The sequence below is a fragment of the Oncorhynchus masou genome, chromosome 13 (genome assembly GCF_036934945.1).
Source record: "Oncorhynchus masou masou isolate Uvic2021 chromosome 13, UVic_Omas_1.1, whole genome shotgun sequence".
Lineage (NCBI taxonomy): Eukaryota > Metazoa > Chordata > Actinopteri > Salmoniformes > Salmonidae > Oncorhynchus > Oncorhynchus masou.
In genome coordinates, this window is record NC_088224.1 from 314,484 (window position 1) to 332,802 (window position 18,319).

At 50.2% G+C, this 18,319-nt stretch overlaps 1 protein-coding gene across 1 annotated transcript in view; it reads left to right on the forward strand.

The window, feature by feature from the left end:
• LOC135551646 (FH1/FH2 domain-containing protein 3-like) overlaps nucleotides 1-18,319 on the forward strand; it is a 187,084-nt gene that overhangs the window by 82,219 nt on the left and 86,546 nt on the right. Inside the window, exons 4-10 of the mRNA XM_064982828.1 lie at nucleotides 9,741-9,808; nucleotides 10,526-10,631; nucleotides 14,701-14,795; nucleotides 14,990-15,101; nucleotides 15,488-15,582; nucleotides 16,379-16,522; nucleotides 16,943-17,172. Of these exons, the coding sequence (XP_064838900.1) occupies nucleotides 9,741-9,808; nucleotides 10,526-10,631; nucleotides 14,701-14,795; nucleotides 14,990-15,101; nucleotides 15,488-15,582; nucleotides 16,379-16,522; nucleotides 16,943-17,172 (850 nt within the window). The remainder of the gene's footprint in view (nucleotides 1-9,740; nucleotides 9,809-10,525; nucleotides 10,632-14,700; nucleotides 14,796-14,989; nucleotides 15,102-15,487; nucleotides 15,583-16,378; nucleotides 16,523-16,942; nucleotides 17,173-18,319) is intronic.

Here is an 18,319-nt window from a genome sequence, read left to right on the forward strand (position 1 = left end):
GGTGAAGGGAGAGATAGAGAGGGGGGTGTGAAGGGGGAGATAGAGAGGGGGTGTGAAGGGAGAGATAGAGAGGGGGTGTGAAGGGAGAGGTAGAGAGGGGGGGGGTGAAGGGAGAGATAGAGAGGGGGTGAAGGGAGAGATAGAGAGGGAGGGTGAAGGGAGTGATAGAGAGGGGGTAAAGGGAGAGATAGAGAGGGGGTAAAGGGAGAGATAGAGAGGGGGTGAAGGGAGAGATAGAGAGGGGGTGAAGGGAGAGATAGAGAGGGAGGGTGAAGGGAGAGATAGAGGGGGGTGAAGGGAGAGATAGAGAGGGGGTGTGAAGGGAGAGATAGAGAGGTGGGTGAAGGGAGAGATAGAGAGGGGGGTGAAGGGAGAGATAGAGAGGGGGTGTGAAGGGAGATATAGAGAGGGGGTGAAGGGAGAGGTAGAGAGGGGGTGAAGGGAGAGATAGAGAGGGGGTGTGAAGGGAGAGATAGAGGGGGGGTGTGAAGGGAGAGATAGAGAGGGGGTGAAGGGAGAGTTAGAGAGGGGGTGAAGGGAGAGATAGAGGGTGGTGTGAAGGGAGAGATAGAGAGGGAGTGAAGGGAGAGATATAGAGGGAGGGTGAAGGGAGAGATAGAGAGGGAGGGTGAAGGGAGAGATAGAGAGGGGGTGTGAAGGGAGAGATAGAGAGGGGGTGAAGGGAGAGATAGAGAGGGAGGGTGAAGGGAGAGATAGAGAGGGAGGGTGAAGGGAGAGATAGAGAGGGGGTGTGAAGGGAGAGATAGAGAGGGGGGTGAAGGGAGAGATAGAGAGGGGGTGAAGGGAGAGATAGAGAGGGGGGGGTGAAATGTGGCAAAAGGTCGCAAAGTTCAAGGGGGCCGAATACTTTCGCAAGGCACTTTAACTATTTGTATAATATGACATTTGTAATGTATTTATTGTTTTGAAACTTCTGTATGTGTAATGTTAATTTTTATTGTTTACAGACAGACAGACAGACAGACAGACAGACAGACAGACAGACAGACAGACAGACAGACAGACAGACAGACAGACAGACAGACAGACAGACAGACAGACAGACAGACAGACAGACAGACAGACAGACAGACAGACAGACATCAGTGGAATTTGATGTCCAGGCTGTTCATCTAATATATATATATATATATATATATATACACAGGAACAGGAAGTAGGTTACTTACCAAAGATCCATTCATGCATTACACAATGATGTGTTGTCCCCTGTGGCTCTGATCAACCAGTAGAGAGACAGCAATGTTGTGTGTTTTAAAATGACTGTCGCTGATGAGCGGTTGTTTGGTTTTCCGTTGTCATCACTGTCGCCATTCTACTGGCCAGTTCTTAAACACGGTGACTGGATCGGGTGAATGCATTGATTATGACACGGTTCTGACTGGTGAACGGTGACGATTGATTTTGTTGATTGATTAAACCCCATGGGAAGGTAACCTTGACCACATGCAGTGTGTGTGTGTGTGTGTGTGTGTGTGTGTGTGTGTGTGTGTGTGTGTGTGTGTGTGTGTGTGTGTGTGTGTGTGTGTGTGTGTGTGTGTGTGTGTGTGTGCGTGTGTGTGCGTGCGTGTGTGTGTGTGTGTGTGTGTGTGTGTGTGTGTGTGTGTGCAGCTAAGGCATGTATCTAATCTCAGAAGTTGTAGATGTGTTACTTTTAGGTAACAGAAACAGCTGAGACCACTGAATTGTGTATCAGAAGGACCTCAGCTGGAGCACCAGTCCGTTCCATAGATCCACCATTTAATAACAGTCCCAGTCAGTCCCATAGATCCACCATTTAATAACAGTCCCAGTCAGTCCCATAGATCCACCATTTAATAACAGTCCCAGTCAGTCCCATAGATCCACCATTTAATAACAGTCCCATAGATCCACCATTTAATAACAGTCCCAGTCAGTCCCATAGATCCACCATTTAGTAACAGTCCCATAGATCCACCATTTAATAACAGTCCCATAGATCCACCATTTAATAACAGTCCCATAGATCCACCATTTAATAACAGTCCCAGTCAGTCCCATAGATCCACCATTTAATAACAGTCCCAGTCAGTTCCATAGATCCACCATTTAATAACAGTCCCATAGATCCACCATTTAATAACAGTCCCATAGATCCACCATTTAATAACAGTCCCAGTCAGTTCCATAGATCCATCATTTAATAACAGTCCCATAGATCCACCATTTAATAACAGTCCCATAGATCCACCATTTAGTAACAGTCCCAGTCAGTCCCGTAGATCCACCATTTAATAACAGTCCCAGTCAGTTCCATAGATCCATCATTTAGTAACAGTCCCAGTCAGTCCCATAGATCCACCATTTAATAACAGTCCCATAGATCCACCATTTAATAACAGTCCCATAAATCCACCATTTAGTAACAGTCCCAGTCAGTCCCGTAGATCCACCATTTAATAACAGTCCCAGTCAGTCCCATAGATCCACCATTTAATAACAGTCCCATAGATCCACCATTTAATAACAGTCCCATAGATCCACCATTTAATAACAGTCCCAGTCAGTCCCATAGATCCACCATTTATTAACAGTCCCATAGATCCACCATTTAATAACAGTCCCATAGATCCACCATTTAGTAACAGTCCCAGTCAGTCCCATAGATCCACCATTTAATAACAGTCCCAGTCAGTTCCATAGATCCATCATTTAATAACAGTCCCAGTCAGTCCCATAGATCCACCATTTAATAACAGTCCCAGTCAGTCCCATAGATCCACCATTTAATAACAGTCCCATAGATCCACCATTTAATAACAGTCCCATAGATCCACCATTTAGTAACAGTCCCAGTCAGTCCCATAGATCCACCATTTATTAACAGTCCCAGTCAGTCCCATAGATCCACCATTTAATAACAGTCCCAGTCAGTCCCATAGATCCACCATTTAATAACAGTCCCAGTCAGTCCCATAGATCCACCATTTAATAACAGTCCCAGTCAGTCCCATAGATCCACCATTTATTAACAGTCCCAGTCAGTCCCATAGATCCACCATTTAATAACAGTCCCAGTCCGTTCCATAGATCCACCATTTAATAACAGTCCCAGTCAGTCCCATAGATCCACCATTTAATAACAGTCCCAGTCAGTCCCATAGATCCACCATTTAATAACAGTCCCAGTCAGTCCCGTAGATCCACCATTTAATAACAGTCCCAGTCAGTTCCATAGATCCATCATTTAATAACAGTCCAAGTTAGGAAACCTTAATCCCACATACTTTACTGTTGACAACATTGTGACATGGCATATATGTGACATAGCTGTGTTGTAAGGGAGGGAGATTCCCCTCAGGGTTTTTTCTGGATCAAAAATGAGTGTAAATGGTTGGCGTGGCAATGGGTGTGGTTGGCGTAGGTTGGCTCGGCAATAGGCACGGTTGGCATGGCAATGGCCGCGGTTGGCGTGGCAAAGGGCACAGTCGGCGTGGCAATGGGTGTGGTTGGCGTGGCAATAGGTGTGGTTGGCGTGGCATTAGGTGTGGTTGGCGTGGCATTAGGTGTGGTTGGCGTGGCATTAGGTGTGGTTGGCGTGGCAATGGCCGCGGTTGGCGTGGCAATGGGCACAGTCGGCGTGGCAATTGGTGTGGTTGGCGTGGCAATAGGTGTGGTTGGCGTGGCAATAGGTGTGGTTGGCGTGGCAATAGGTGTGGTTGGCGTGGCAATGGGCACAGTCGGCGTGGCAATTGGTGTGGTTGGCGTGGCAATAGGTGTGGTTGGCGTGGCAATAGGTGTGGTTGGCGTGGCAATAGGTGTGGTTGGCGTGGCAATAGGTGTGGTTGGCGTGGCAATAGGTGTGGTTGGCGTGGCAATAGGTGTGGTTGGCTTGGCAATAGGTGTGGTTGGCGTGGCAATAGGTGTGGTTGGCGTGGCTGAATTTTAGAGAACATTTTAAAGGCCCCCATCTTGGTGATGTGTAGAAAACTCTCTCCTTCTCTTCTTTCTCCTCTTTCTTCTTCTCTCTTTCTCCTCTTTCTTCTTATCTCTTTCTCCTCTCTCTCCTTCTCTTCTTTCTCCTCTTTCTTCTTCTCTCTTTCTCCTCTCTCTTCTTCTCTCTTTCTCCTCTCTCTTCTTCTCTTCTTTCCCCTCTCACTTCTCTTCTTTCTCCTCTCTCTTCTTCTCTTCTTTCTCCTCTCTCTTCTTCTCTTGTTTCTCCTCTCTCTCTTCTTCTCTTCTTTCTCCTCTCCTTCTCTTCTTTCTATCTTCTTTTTCCTCTCTCTTCTTCTCTTCTTTCTCCTCCCTTCTTCCCTTCTCCCTCTCTTGGACACATCTACTTTTCTTGATACTTTTAGTCCTACCACTTAGCTAGTCCTACCACATAGCTAGTCCTAACACATAGCTAGTCCTAACACATAGCTAGTCCTAACACATAGCTAGTCCTAACACATAGCTAGTCCTAACACATAGCTAGTACTACCACATAGCTAGTCCTAACACATAGCTAGTCCTAACACATAGCTAGTCCTACCACATAGCTAGTACTACCACATAGCTAGTCCTACCACATAGCTAGTCCTACCACATAGCTAGTCCTAACACATAGCTAGTCCTACCACATAGCTAGTACTACCACATAGCTAGTCCTACCACATAGCTAGTCCTAACACATAGCTAGTCCTAACACATAGCTAGTCCTACCACATAGCTAGTACTACCACATAGCTAGTCCTAACACATAGCTAGTCCTACCACATAGCTAGTCCTAACACATAGCTAGTCCTAACACATAGCTAGTACTACCACATAGCTAGTCCTAACACATAGCTAGTCCTACCACATAGCTAGTCCTAACACATAGCTAGTCCTAACACATAGCTAGTCCTAACACATAGCTAGTACTACCACATAGCTAGTCCTAACACATAGCTAGTCCTAACACATAGCTAGTCCTACCACATAGCTAGTCCTAGCACATAGCTAGTCCTAACACATAGCTAGTCCTACCACATAGCTAGTCCTAACACATAGCTAGTCCTAACACATAGCTAGTCCTAATACATAGCTAGTCCTAACACATAGCTAGTCCTAACTCATAGCTAGTCCTAACACATAGCTAGTCCTAACACATAGCTAGTCCTACCACATAGCTAGTCCTAACACATAGCTAGTCCTAACTCATAGCTAGTCCTAGCACATAGCTAGTCCTAACACATAGCTAGTCCTAACACATCGCTAGTCCTAACTCATAGCTAGTCCTAACACATAGCTAGTCCTAACACATAGCTAGTCCTAACACATAGCTAGTACTACCACATAGCTAGTCCTAACACATAGCTAGTCCTAACACATAGCTAGTCCTAGCACATAGCTAGTCCTTGCACATAGCTAGTCCTAACACATAGCTAGTCCTACCACCCACTGCCATGCACACACATACAGCACAGGTCATTTGGGAACACAGGGCTCCATGCACACAGATACAGCACAGGTCATTTGGGAACACAGGGCTTGATACAATAGGACATGTCCTGCTTTATCCTGGCCAGGTCACAGTTGTAAATGAGAACTTGTTCTCAACTGGCCTCAACTGGTTTTAAATAAAAGGTGAAATAAAAGGTTAAAAAATACCAAATGTACAGTACAGATCATATGGTGAATGCAGGAGTTGATACAATAGGAGCGTGCGGTCCCTAATCTGTGACAGAGAGCTTTCCATGTCGTGACCTGAATAACTCTGCTCTGAAACCCTGCCAGTTCCCCATTAACATTCCAATACTGCACTAATCACTATGACCAGCACTGTGTGTGTGTGTGTGTGTGTGTGTGTGTGTGTGTGTGTGTGTGTGTGTGTGTGTGTGTGTGTGTGTGTGTGTGTGTGTGTGTGTGTGTGTGTGTGTGTGTGTGTGTGTGTGTGTGTGTGTGTGTGTGTGTTAGTGTGTGTGTGTGTGTGTGTTAGTGTGTGTGTGTGTGTGTGTGTGTGTGTGTGTGTGTGTGTGTGTGTGTGTGTGTGTGTGTGTGTGTGTGTGTGTGTGTGTGTGTGTGTGTGTGTGTGTGTGTGTCTGTTTGTGGGTGCGCAGGCCTGCACACACACAATGTGTGTATATTTGTCTCTCTATGTGATGGACAGAGGAGGTGTGTGTTGATGTGAGCTATTCATGGCTGATTGCTCCAATAGGAACCAGTTCAGAGGAAGGTGCCTGTCTCTATTGGTTCTCACTGGTCTCTGGGGGTTAGTGAAGTGTGATTGGTTCTACCTGGTCTCTGGGGGTTATTGAGATGTGATTGGTTCTACCTGGTCTCTGGGGGTTATTGAGATGTGATTGGTTCTACCTGGTCTCTGGGGGTTAGTGAGATGTGATTGGTTCTACCTGGTCTCTGGGGGTTAGTGAGATGTGATTGGTTCTACCTGGTCTCTGGGGGTTAGTGAGATGTGATTGGTTCTACCTGGTCTCTGGGGGTTATTGAGATGTGATTGGTTCTAAATAGTCTCTGGGGGTTAGTGAGATGTGATTGGTTCTACCTAGTCTCTGGGGGTTAGTGAGATGTGATTGGTTCTACCTGGTCTCTGGGGGTTAGTGAGATGTGATTGGTTCTACCTGGTCTCTGGGGGTTATTGAGATGTGATTGGTTCTACCTGGTCTCTGGGGGTTAGTGAGATGTGATTGGTTCTAAATAGTCTCTGGGGGTTAGTGAGATGTGATTGGTTCTACCTAGTCTCTGGGGGTTAGTGAGATGTGATTGTTTCTACCTGGTCTCTGGGGGTTAGTGAGATGTGATTGGTTCTACCTGGTCTCTGGGGGTTAGTGAGATGTGATTGGTTCTACCTGGTCTCTGGGGGTTAGTGAGATGTGATTGGTTCTACCTAGTCTCTGGGGGTTAGTGAGATGTGATTGGTTCTACCTGGTCTCTGGGGGTTAGTGAGATGTGATTGGTTCTACCTAGTCTCTGGGGGTTAGTGAGATGTGATTGGTTCTACCTGGTCTCTGGGGGTTAGTGAGATGTGATTGGTTCTGCCTGGTCTCTGGGGTTTAGTGAGATGTGATTGGTTCTGCCTAGTCTCTGGGGGTTAGTGAGATGTGATTGGTTCTACCTGGTCTCTGGGGGTTAGTGAGATGTGATTGGTTCTACCTGGTCTCTGGGGGTTAGTGAGATGTGATTGGTTCTAAATAGTCTCTGGGGGTTAGTGAGATGTGATTGGTTCTACCTGGTCTCTGGGGGTTATTGAGATGGGATTGGTTCTACCTGGTCTCTGGGGGTTAGTGAGATGTGATTGGTTCTACCTGGTCTCTGGGGGTTATTGAGATGTGATTGGTTCTACCTAGTCTCTGGGGGTGTTACGCACGCCTCTATGAAGAGGGAACGCAACACCCTGCTACAACTAAACTCTCCGTGAAGTGAAAAAGGTCTGGACTGTAGGTGCAAGAAAGAATGACAACAGGCAGAATGTGGTACCGTTTACCAGGACTTTATTCCTTCACACGGTAATATGGGGAAAAGGGGCTGGACGGAACCAAAGCAAAGAAAGTAAATCTCAAAGCCCCCCCCTCTCCTATCTTGGCTGTTCCACTGGATGTCAGAAGGTGAATTCACCAATTTGTAAGTCGCTCTGGATAAGAGCGTCTGCTAAATGACTTAAATGTAATGTAAATGTGTAACTGGAGACAGCTGTGTCTTGACGAGGGGGCGGGGTCAGCTCTCCAATTAGCCATGGAGTCGACCAATCAGCTGCTTGAGGGATTTCAGGAAGCCATTTCCTGAAATAAACACATGCAAACACACAAACGACAACACACACTGGGGAACGTAACACGCCCACCACAAAAATTGCAAACCTAGTTTTTGCAATAACAAAAGCCAACGCATCCCCAGTTAGTAAATACTTGATAGAGTGTCAGCAATTACATTCACATTATTGAGATGGGATTGGTTCTACCTAGTCTCCTGGTGTTAGTGTGGTGAGATGTGATTGGTTCTACCTGTGTCACGCTCTGACCTGAGATATCTCTGTTTTCTTTATAATTTGGTTAGGTCAGGGTGTGACGATGGTGGGTTTGCTAATTTTGTATTGTCTAGGGTGTTTGTATGTCTAGGGGTTTTGTAGGTCTAGGGGTTTTGTATGTCTAGGGTTTTGTATGTCTAGGGGTTTTGTAGGTCTAGGGGTTTTGTATGTCTAGGGGTTTTGTATGTCTAGGGGTTTTGTATGTCTAGGGTTTTGTAGGTCTAGGGGTTTTGTATGTTTATGTTGGCCTGATATGGTTCCCAATCAGCAGCTGTTTATCGTTGTCTCTGATTGGGGATCCTATTTAGGGAGCCATTTTCCCTTTTGTGTTTGTGGGTTCTTGTCTATGTGTAGTTGCCTGTCAGCACTCATTTGTTTTGCTTCACGTGTCGTTTTGTTATTTTGTTTAGTTTGTTCAGTGTTCATTCTTAATATGATAAAGAATGAACACACACCACGCTGGGCCTTGGTCCGGTTCATATGACGAACGTGACACCCACAGGACGCTGCACAAACGGCCCGCCGTCGTCAGGGACGACCGTCGATGCCGTGCTGCTTCAGTCCTCAGCTGAAATTATCACAAATGTGTGTGTGGTGAGAGAGAGAAAGTGTGTGTGTTCTGGTATGTGTGTAAAGGCTGTTGGCTCCAGGGAGAACGGATGTTAGTGATGATGGAGGAGATAAACACAGCTGGGATCTAAATTAACTACCTCTCGCTGTCTCTGTCTCTCTCTCTCTCTCTCTCGCTTCTCTCTCTGTCTCTCTCTATCTGTCTCTCTCTGTCTCTTGCTTCTCTCTCTCTCCCACTCCCTCTCTCTCTCTCTCTCTCTCGCTTCTCTCTCTGCCTCTCTCTCTCTCTCTCTCCCTCTCAAATCAATTTAATTTAAGGGGCTTTATTGGCATGTGAAACGTGTTAACATTGCCAAAGCAAGTGAAGTAGATAATATACAAAAGTGAAATAAACAATAAAAATGAACCGTGAATATTACACTCACAGAAGCCATTACGAATGTCATATTATGTCTATATACAGTGTTGTAACAATGTACAAATGGTTAAAGGACACAAGGAAAATAAATAAACATAAATATGGGTTGTATTTACAAAAGGTGTTTGTTCTTCACTGGTTGAACTTTTCTTGTGGCAACAGGTCACAAATCTTGCTGCTGTGATGTCACACTGTGGAATTTCACCCAGTAGATATGGGAGTTTAAACAAATTGGATTTCTAATTCTTTGTGGATCTGTGTAATCTGAGGTTAATATGTGTCTCTAATATGGTCATACATTGCCAAATAGCATTCTAGTTTGCTCAGGTTTTTTAAATTAATTAATTGGAAATAATTACATTTTTGTTTTCTCATGATTTGGTTTTCTCTCTCTCTCTCTCTCTCTTGCTCTCTCTCTCTGTCTCTCCCTCTCTGATTCTCTCTCTCTCTCTGTCTCTCTCCCTCTCCCTCTATCTCTCTGTCCCTCCCTCTCAATTCAATTCAATTCAAGGGGCTTTATTGGCATGGGTAACATGTGTTAACATTGCCAAAGCAAGTAAGGTAGATAATATATAAAGTGAAATAAACAATAAAAATTAACTCTGTCTCTCTCCTTCTCTCTCTCTGTTTCTCCCTCTCTCTCTCTCTCTCTCTCTCTCTCTCTGTCCCTCTCTCTCTCTCTCTCTCCCTCTCTCTCTCTCTTTCTCCCTCTCTTTCTCTCTATCTCTGTACCTCTCTCTGTGTCTCTCTCTCCTCTTACTGCAGAAAAACTCTACAACTCCAATGGACGTGACTTGAGGAGGGCTCTCTTCTCTCTCAAGCAGATTTTTCAGGTAAAACCTGATGTTAAACAGACACACACACACACACACTAGTAGTAGAAAATCTGTGCACTCCACAGTTGGTCGCCGTGGCAGCTGTGTGTTTCCATGACGGCAGACAACTCCACGTGGCCTGGCAGCGTTTGTGTGTGTGTGTGTGTGTGTGTGTGTGTGTGTGTGTGTGTGTGTGTGTGTGTGTGTGTGTGTGTGTGTGTGTGTGTGTGTGTGTCCGTGCGTGCTTGTGAGTAACGTGAGGGTAACGGCTTGATTAAATCCATATCGCTTGAAGTACCAGGATATGCTGAGATTTAAATTTAAAGCGTGTTACGGCACTATGCCACCACCACCACCACACACAGACACACAGTAACACAAACACACAGCTGGGATCCAATACAACAGCCTCCAGAAGGACATTTTACAACATTTTAAAATACAAATACCAAGGTTTTCAAGCACCAGTCAGCGATGTCATTTTAATGAACCCAGCTTATTACTGCCACCTACTGGCCACCGAGCAGAACAACATATTGAAAATACACAACAAAACACAAACGAAAAGTTGTATTTGATTTATTTATTAATGTATCGGCCACCTGGTTTGACACATGGTACGAACACACCTGGTTTGACACCTGGTACGAACACACCTGGTTTGACACCTGGTACGAACACACCTGGTTTGACACCTGGTACGAACACACTGTTCTAGATGTGTTTGTGTTTCAGGACGATAAGGATCTGGTCCATGAGTTTGTGATGGCAGAGGGTCTGACCTGTCTCATCAAGGTTGGAGCAGAGGCCGACCAGAACTACCAGAATTACATCCTTAGAGGTATGCTATCTACACACACACTCACACTCCCGCACACACACACACACACACACACACACACACACACACACACTCCCGCACACGCACGCACACACACACACGCACGCACACACACACACACACACACACACACACTCACTTGCTTTGTGTGCTCGTTTACACGTGCACACACCCACACATAGACAGTCCCCAATGTAGACAGTTCCCAATATAGACAGTCCCCCCACATAGACAGTCCCCCACATAGACAGTCCCCCACGTAGACAGACCCCCACATAGACAGACCCCCACGTAGACAGTCCCCCACGTAGACAGACCCCCACATAGACAGTCCCCCACATCGACAGTCCCCCTACATAGACCGTCCCCCCACATAGACAGTCCCCCACGTAGACAGTCCCCCACATCGACAGTCCCCCTACATAGACCGTCCCCCCACATAGACAGTCCCCCACGTAGACAGTCCCCCACGTCGACAGTCCCCCTACATAGACAGTCCCCCACATAGACAGTCCCCCACGTAGACAGTCCCCCACATAGACAGTCCCCCACATAGACAGTCCCCCACATAGACAGTCCCCCACGTAGACAGTCCCCCACTTAGACAGTCCCCCACATAGACAGTCCCCCACATAGACAGTCCCCCCACATAGACAGTCCCCCACATAGACAGTCCCCCACGTAGACAGTCCCCCCACATAGACAGTCCCCCACATAGACAGTCCCCCCACATAGACAGTCCCCCCACATAGACAGTCCCCCCACATAGACAGTCCCCCCACATAGACAGTCCCCCCACATAGACAGTCCCCCTAGACAGTCCCCACATAGACAGTCCCCACATAGACAGTCCCCAATGTAGACAGTCCCCCACATAGACAGTCCCCCACGTAGACAGTCCCCCACATCGACAGTCCCCCTACATAGACCGTCCCCCCACATAGACAGTCCCCCTACATAGACCGTCCCCCACATAGACAGTCCCCCACATAGACAGTCCCCGCACATAGACAGTCCCCCCACATAGACAGTCCCCCACATAGACAGTCCCCCCACATAGACAGTCCCCCACATCGACAGTCCCCCACATAGACAGTCCCCCACGTAGACAGTCCCCCACATAGACAGTCCCCACATAGACAGTCCCCCACGTAGACAGTCCCCCCACATAGACAGACCCCCCACATAGACAGTCCCCCCACATAGACAGTCCCCCACATAGACAGTCCCCCACATAGACAGTCCCCCACATAGACAGTCCCCCACATAGACAGTCCCCCCACATAGACAGTCCCCCACATAGACAGTCCCCCCACATAGACAGTCCCCCCACATAGACAGTCCCCCCACATAGACAGTCCCCCCACATAGACAGTCCCCCACATAGACAGTCCCCCCACATAGACAGTCCCCCAAATAGACAGTCCCCCCACATAGACAGTCCCCCACATAGACAGTCCCCCCACATAGACAGTCCCCCACATAGACAGTCCCCCCACATAGACAGTCCCCCCACATAGACAGTCCCCCCACATAGACAGTCCCCCACATAGACAGTCCCCCACATAGACAGTCCCCCCACATAGACAGTCCCCCCCACATAGACAGTCCCCCCACATAGACAGTCCCCCCACATAGACAGTCCCCCCACATAGACAGTCCCCCACATAGACAGTCCCCCCACATAGACAGTCCCCCACATAGACAGTCCCCCCACATAGACAGTCCCCCACATAGACAGTCCCCCCACATAGACAGTCCCCCCACATAGACAGTCCCCCACATAGACAGTCCCCCCACATAGACAGTCCCCCCACATAGACAGTCCCCCCACATAGACAGTCCCCCCACATAGACAGTCCCCCCACATAGACAGTCCCCCCACGTAGACAGTCCCCCCACATAGACAGTCCCCCCACATAGACAGTCCCCCACATAGACAGTCCCCCCACATAGACAGTCCCCCACATAGACAGTCCCCCCACATAGACAGTCCCCCACATAGACAGTCCCCCCACATAGACAGTCCCCCCACATAGACAGTCCCCCACATAGACAGTCCCCCCACATAGACAGTCCCCCCACATAGACAGTCCCCCCACATAGACAGTCCCCCACATAGACAGTCCCCCACATAGACAGTCCCCCCACATAGACAGTCCCCCCACATAGACAGTCCCCCACATAGACAGTCCCCCACATAGACAGTCCCCCCACATAGACAGTCCCCCCACATAGACAGTCCCCCACATAGACAGTCCCCCACATAGACAGTTCCCCCACATAGACAGTCCCCCAAATAGACAGTCCCCCACGTAGACAGTCCCCCCACGTAGACAGTCCCCCACGTAGACAGTCCCCCCACGTAGACAGTCCCCCACATAGACAGTCCCCCACATAGACAGTCCCCCACATAGACAGTCCCCCCACATAGACAGTCCCCCCACATAGACAGTCCCCCACATAGACAGTCCCCCACATAGACAGTTCCCCCACATAGACAGTCCCCCAAATAGACAGTCCCCCACATAGACAGTCCCCCCACGTAGACAGTCCCCCACGTAGACAGTCCCCCCACATAGACAGTCCCCCACATAGACAGTCCCCCCACATAGACAGTCCTCCCACATAGACAGTCCCCCCACATAGACAGTCCCCCCACATAGACAGTCCCCCCACATAGACAGTCCCCCACATAGACAGTCCCCCCACATAGATGTTAACTTGTGTTGTTTTGGTTTTCTCTTTCTTCTCCATAACTCTCTCTCGCCTTCCCTCCATCTCTCTCTCTCTCTCTCTCTCTCTCTCTCTCTCTCGCCTTCCCTCCATATCTCTCTCTCCCTCTCTCTCCTTCCCTCCATCTCTCTCCTTCCCTCTCTCTCTCTCCTTCCCTCCATCTCTCCATCTCTCTCTCTCTCTCTGTCTCTCTCTCACCTTCCCTCCATCTCTCTCCCTCTCCTTCCCTCCATCTCTCTCTCTCTCTCTCTCCTTCCCTCCATCTCTCTCTCTCCCTCTCTCCTTCCCCCCATTTCTCCCTCCCTTTCTCCTTCCCTCCATCTCTTCATCTCTCTCTCTCTCTCTCTGTCTCTCTCTCTCTCTCACCTTCCCTCCATCTCTCTCCCTCTCCTTCCCTCCATCTCTCTCTCTCTCTCTCCTTCCCTCCATCTCTCTCTCTCCCTCTCTCCTTCCCCCCATTTCTCCCTCCCTTTCTCCTTCCCTCCATCTCTCCATCTCTCTCTCTCTCTCTCTGTCTCTCTCACCTTCCCTCCATCTCTCTCCCTCTCTCCTTCCCTCCATCTCTCTATCTCCCTCTCTACTTCCCTCCATTTCTCCCTCCCTTTCTCCTTCCCTCCATCTCTCTCCCTCTCCCCTTCCCTCCATCTCTCTATCTCCCTCTCTCCTTCCCTCCATCTCTCTCCCTCTCACCTTCCCTCCATCTCTCTATCTCCCTCTCTACTTCCCTCCATCTCTCTCCCTCTCTCCTTCCCTCCATCTCTCTATCTCCCTCTCTCCTTCCCTCCATCTCTCCCTCCCTCTCTACTTTCCTCCATCTCTCCCTCCCTTTCTCCTTCCCTCCATCTCTCTATCTCTCTCTCTCCTTCCCTCCATCTCTCTCTCTCTCCCTATCTCCTTCCCTCCATCTCTCTCCCTCTCTCCTTCCCTCCATCTCTCTCCCTCTCTCCTTCCCTCCATCTCTCCCTCCCTCTCTCCTTCCCTCCATCTCTCTATCTCCCTCTCTCCTTCCCTCCATCTCTCTATCTCCCTCTCTACTTCCCTCCATCTCTCCCTCCCTCTCTCCTTCCCTCCATCTCTCCCTCCCTCTCTCCTTCCCTCCATCTCTCCCTCCCTCTCTCCTTCCCTCCATCTCTCTATCTCCCTCTCTACTTCCCTCCATCTCTCTCCCTCCCTCTCTCCTTCCCTCCATCTCTCCCTCCCTCTCTCCTTCCCTCCATCTCTCTCCCTCTCTCCTTCCCTCCATCTCTCCCTCCCTCTCTCCTTCCCTCCATCTCTCTCCCTCTCTCCTTCCCTCCATCTCTCCCTCCCTCTCTCCTTCCCTCCATCTCTCTAGCTCTGGGACAGATCATGCTGTATGTGGATGGGATGAATGGAGTCATCTGTCACATTGAAACCGTCCAGTGGCTCTACGCTCTCATTGGCTCAAAGGTGAACAGCTACAGCATCTGTTTTACTGTACAAACTAAATACCGATAAATAGGTAGGTGATTGTTTGAAACTCGGGGGCCTTGTTGTTAGAGTGTCTGCCCTGATATTGGAAGGCTAGGGATTTATATCTGCGGTCGAGTCCTTCCAATGACCTTTATAAATGCTATAGACTTGTCTGACTGACTCTGTTTCAGTTCCGCCTGGTGGTGAAGACTGCTCTGAAGTTGTTGCTGGTGTTTGTGGAATACTCAGAGTCCAACGCCTCTCTACTCATAGAGGCCGTCACTACTGTAGACACCAAGAGAGGTACCACGTTCAGTCTGTCTGTCTGTCTGTCTGTCTGTCTGTCTGTCTGTCTGTCTGTCTGTCTGTCTGTCTGTCTGTCTGTCTGGTCTGTCTGTCTGTCTGTCTGTCTGTCTGTCTGTCTGTCTGTCTGTCTGTCTGTCTGTCTGTCTGTCTGTCTGTCTGTCTGTCTGTCTGTCTGTCTGTCTGTCTGTCTGTCTGTCTGTCTGTCTGTCTGTCTGTCTGGTCTGTCTGTCTGTCTGTCTGTCTGTCTGTCTGTCTGTCTGTCTGTCTGTTGGTCTGTCTTGATTTATTGAGTGTTTGAGTCATGGATTGGTTAAGTGATCAATAGGCTCGACGGTCAAATGAAAGAATGATTGATATCTTATTGACTAATGGTGTTTGTCCAGGTTGTAAGCAGTGGTCTAATGCCATGGAGATCTTAGATGAGAAGGATGGAGTGGACACAGAGCTGCTGGTCTACGGTATGACCCTCATCAACAAGGTACACGTCTTGGTCTGGCGCCACATAGCGTATGACATTGAACACACGTTCTATCATCTCTATTTACAAATTCACATCTCACTCCCTCCTCCCCCTCTCCCACTTCCTCCCCCCTCCCTCCCCTCTCCCTCCTCCTCCCCCTCCCCCCTCTCCCTCCCTCCCTCTCCCCTCCCTCCCCTCCCCCTCCCTCCCCCCCTCCCCCCTCTCCCTCCCTCTCTCTCCCTCCCCCTCTCCCTCCTCCTCCCCTCCCTCCCCCCTCCATCCCCCTCCCTCCTCCTCCCCTTCCTCCCCCTCCTTCCCCCCTCCTCCTCCCCCTCCCTCCCTCCCTTCCCCCTCCCTCCTCTCCTCCCTCCCTCCCCTCCCCCTTCCTCCCCCTCCTTCCCCCTCCCCTCCCTCCCTTCCCCCTCCCTCCTCCCTCCTCTCCCTCCCTCCTCCCCTCCTCCCCTCCCTCCCCCCCCTCCCCTTCCCCCCTCTCCCTCCCCCTCCCTCCCCCCTTCTTCCCCCTCCCCCTCCCCCTCCCTCCCCTCCCCTCCCCCTCCCCCTCCCTTCCCCCCCTCCCTCCCTCCCTCCCTCCTCCCCTCCTCCTCCCCTCTCCTCCCCTCCCCTCCCTCCCCCCCCTCCCTCCCCTCCCTCCTCCCCTCCTCCCCTCCCTCCCTCCCTCTCTCCTCCCTCCTCCCCCTCCCCCTCCCTCCCCCTCCCTCCTCCCTCCTCCCTCCCTCTCTCCTCCCCTCCCTCCCCCCCTCCCTCCTCCCTCCTCCCTCCCCTCTCTCCTCCCCTCCTCCTCCCCTCCTCTCAGACCCTGTCAGCGTTACCTGACCAGGACTCCTTCTATGACATGGTGGATGGGTTGGAGGACCAGAGGATGGAGGCTGTAGGTAAGAGGTTCCTGGGGAGGAGAGGAACTGACCTGGACCTGATGGAGCAGCTCAATATCTACGAGGTGAGACACCACACACACACACACACACACACACACACACACACACACACACACACACAGGGATACACGCACGCACGCACACACACACACACACACACACACACACACACACACACACACACACACACACACACACAGGGATACACACAGGGATACACACACACACAAACAGGGATACACACACACACAAACAGGGATACACACACACACAAACAGGGATACACAATGGCACAATTTTGGCTGAAAATCCTGATTTTTCATTAGACCAAATTTATGTCCTAGATAAACCTGAAGAAGTAGGAGAATATATATATAGCATATATATATAGAATATAGTAAAGAAGAGATCAAGACGTTTTTTCAAAATGTCCACATCATCCTCCTTCATTTCATTCTTTCTCCTTTCTTCTCCCTTTTCAGGCGACTCTACGTCATGAGGATGGCGATGATGAATCCAATCCGCCCACAGGGCTCTCTGGCCTCAAGGACCGCCGCCGCGCCAGCTTCGGGGACAAGAGGAGGGGCCTGGAGAGGAGGCGGAGCCGCAGAGCATCGCTCGGGTGGTCTGGGAACGCCTCGCCCTGCAGCCTGTCCACTCAACACTCCGGGTTCCCCTTCAAGGGACAAGGAGGAGAAGACATGAGCAAGAGGTGAGAGAGAGGGGGAGAGAAGGGGAGACTGGAGAGAAGGGGAGAGAAGGGGAGACTGGAGAGAAGGGGAGACTGGAGAGACTGGAGAGAATGGAGACTGGAGAGAAGGGAGACCGGAGAGAAGGGGAGACTGGAGAGACTGGAGAGAATGGAGACTGGAGAGAAGGGAGACCGGAGAGAAGGGGAGACTGGAGAGACTGGAGAGAAGGGGAGAGAAGGGGAGACTGGAGAGAAGGGAGACTGGAGAGACTGGAGAGAAGGGGAGAGAAGGGGAGACTGGAGAGAAGGGAGACTGGAGAGAAGGGGAGACTGGAGAGAAGGGGAGAGAAGGGGAGAGAAGGGGAGACTGGAGAGAAGGGAGACTGGAGAGACTGGAGAGAAGGGGAGACTGGAGAGAAGGGGAGACTGGAGAGACTGGAGAGAAGGGGAGACTGGAGAGAAGGGGAGACTGGAGAGAAGGGGAGACTGGAGAGAAGGGGAGACTGGAGAGAAGGGGAGACTGGAGAGAAGGGAGACTGGAGAGAAGGGAGACTGGAGAGAAGGGGAGACTGGAGAGACTGGAGAGAAGGGAGACTGGAGAGACTGGAGAGAAGGGGAGACTGGAGAGACTGGAGAGAAGGGGAGACTGGAGAGAAGGGGAGACTGGAGAGAAGGGGAGACTGGAGAGAAGGGAGACTGGAGAGAAGGGAGACTGGAGAGAAGGGAGACTGGAGAGCAGGGAGACTGGAGAGAAGGGAGACTGGAGAGAAGGGGAGACTGGAGAGACTGGAGAGAAGGGGAGACTGGAGAGAAGGGAGACTGGAGAGAAGGGGAGACTGGAGAGAAGGGGAGACTGGAGAGAAGGGAGACTGGAGAGAAGGGGAGACTGGAGAGAAGGGGAGACTGGAGAGAAGGGAGACTGGAGAGAAGGGAGACTGGAGAGAAGGGGAGAGAAGGGAGACTGGAGAGAAGGGGAGACTGGAGAGAAGGGGAGACTGGAGAGAAGGGGAGACTGGAGAGAAGGGGAGACTGGAGAGAAGGGGAGACTGGAGAGCAGGGAGACTGGAGAGAAGGGGAGACTGGAGAGAAGGGGAGACTGGAGAGCAGGGGAGACTGGAGAGAAGGGGAGACTGGAGAGCAGGGAGACTGGAGAGAAGGGAGAGAAAGG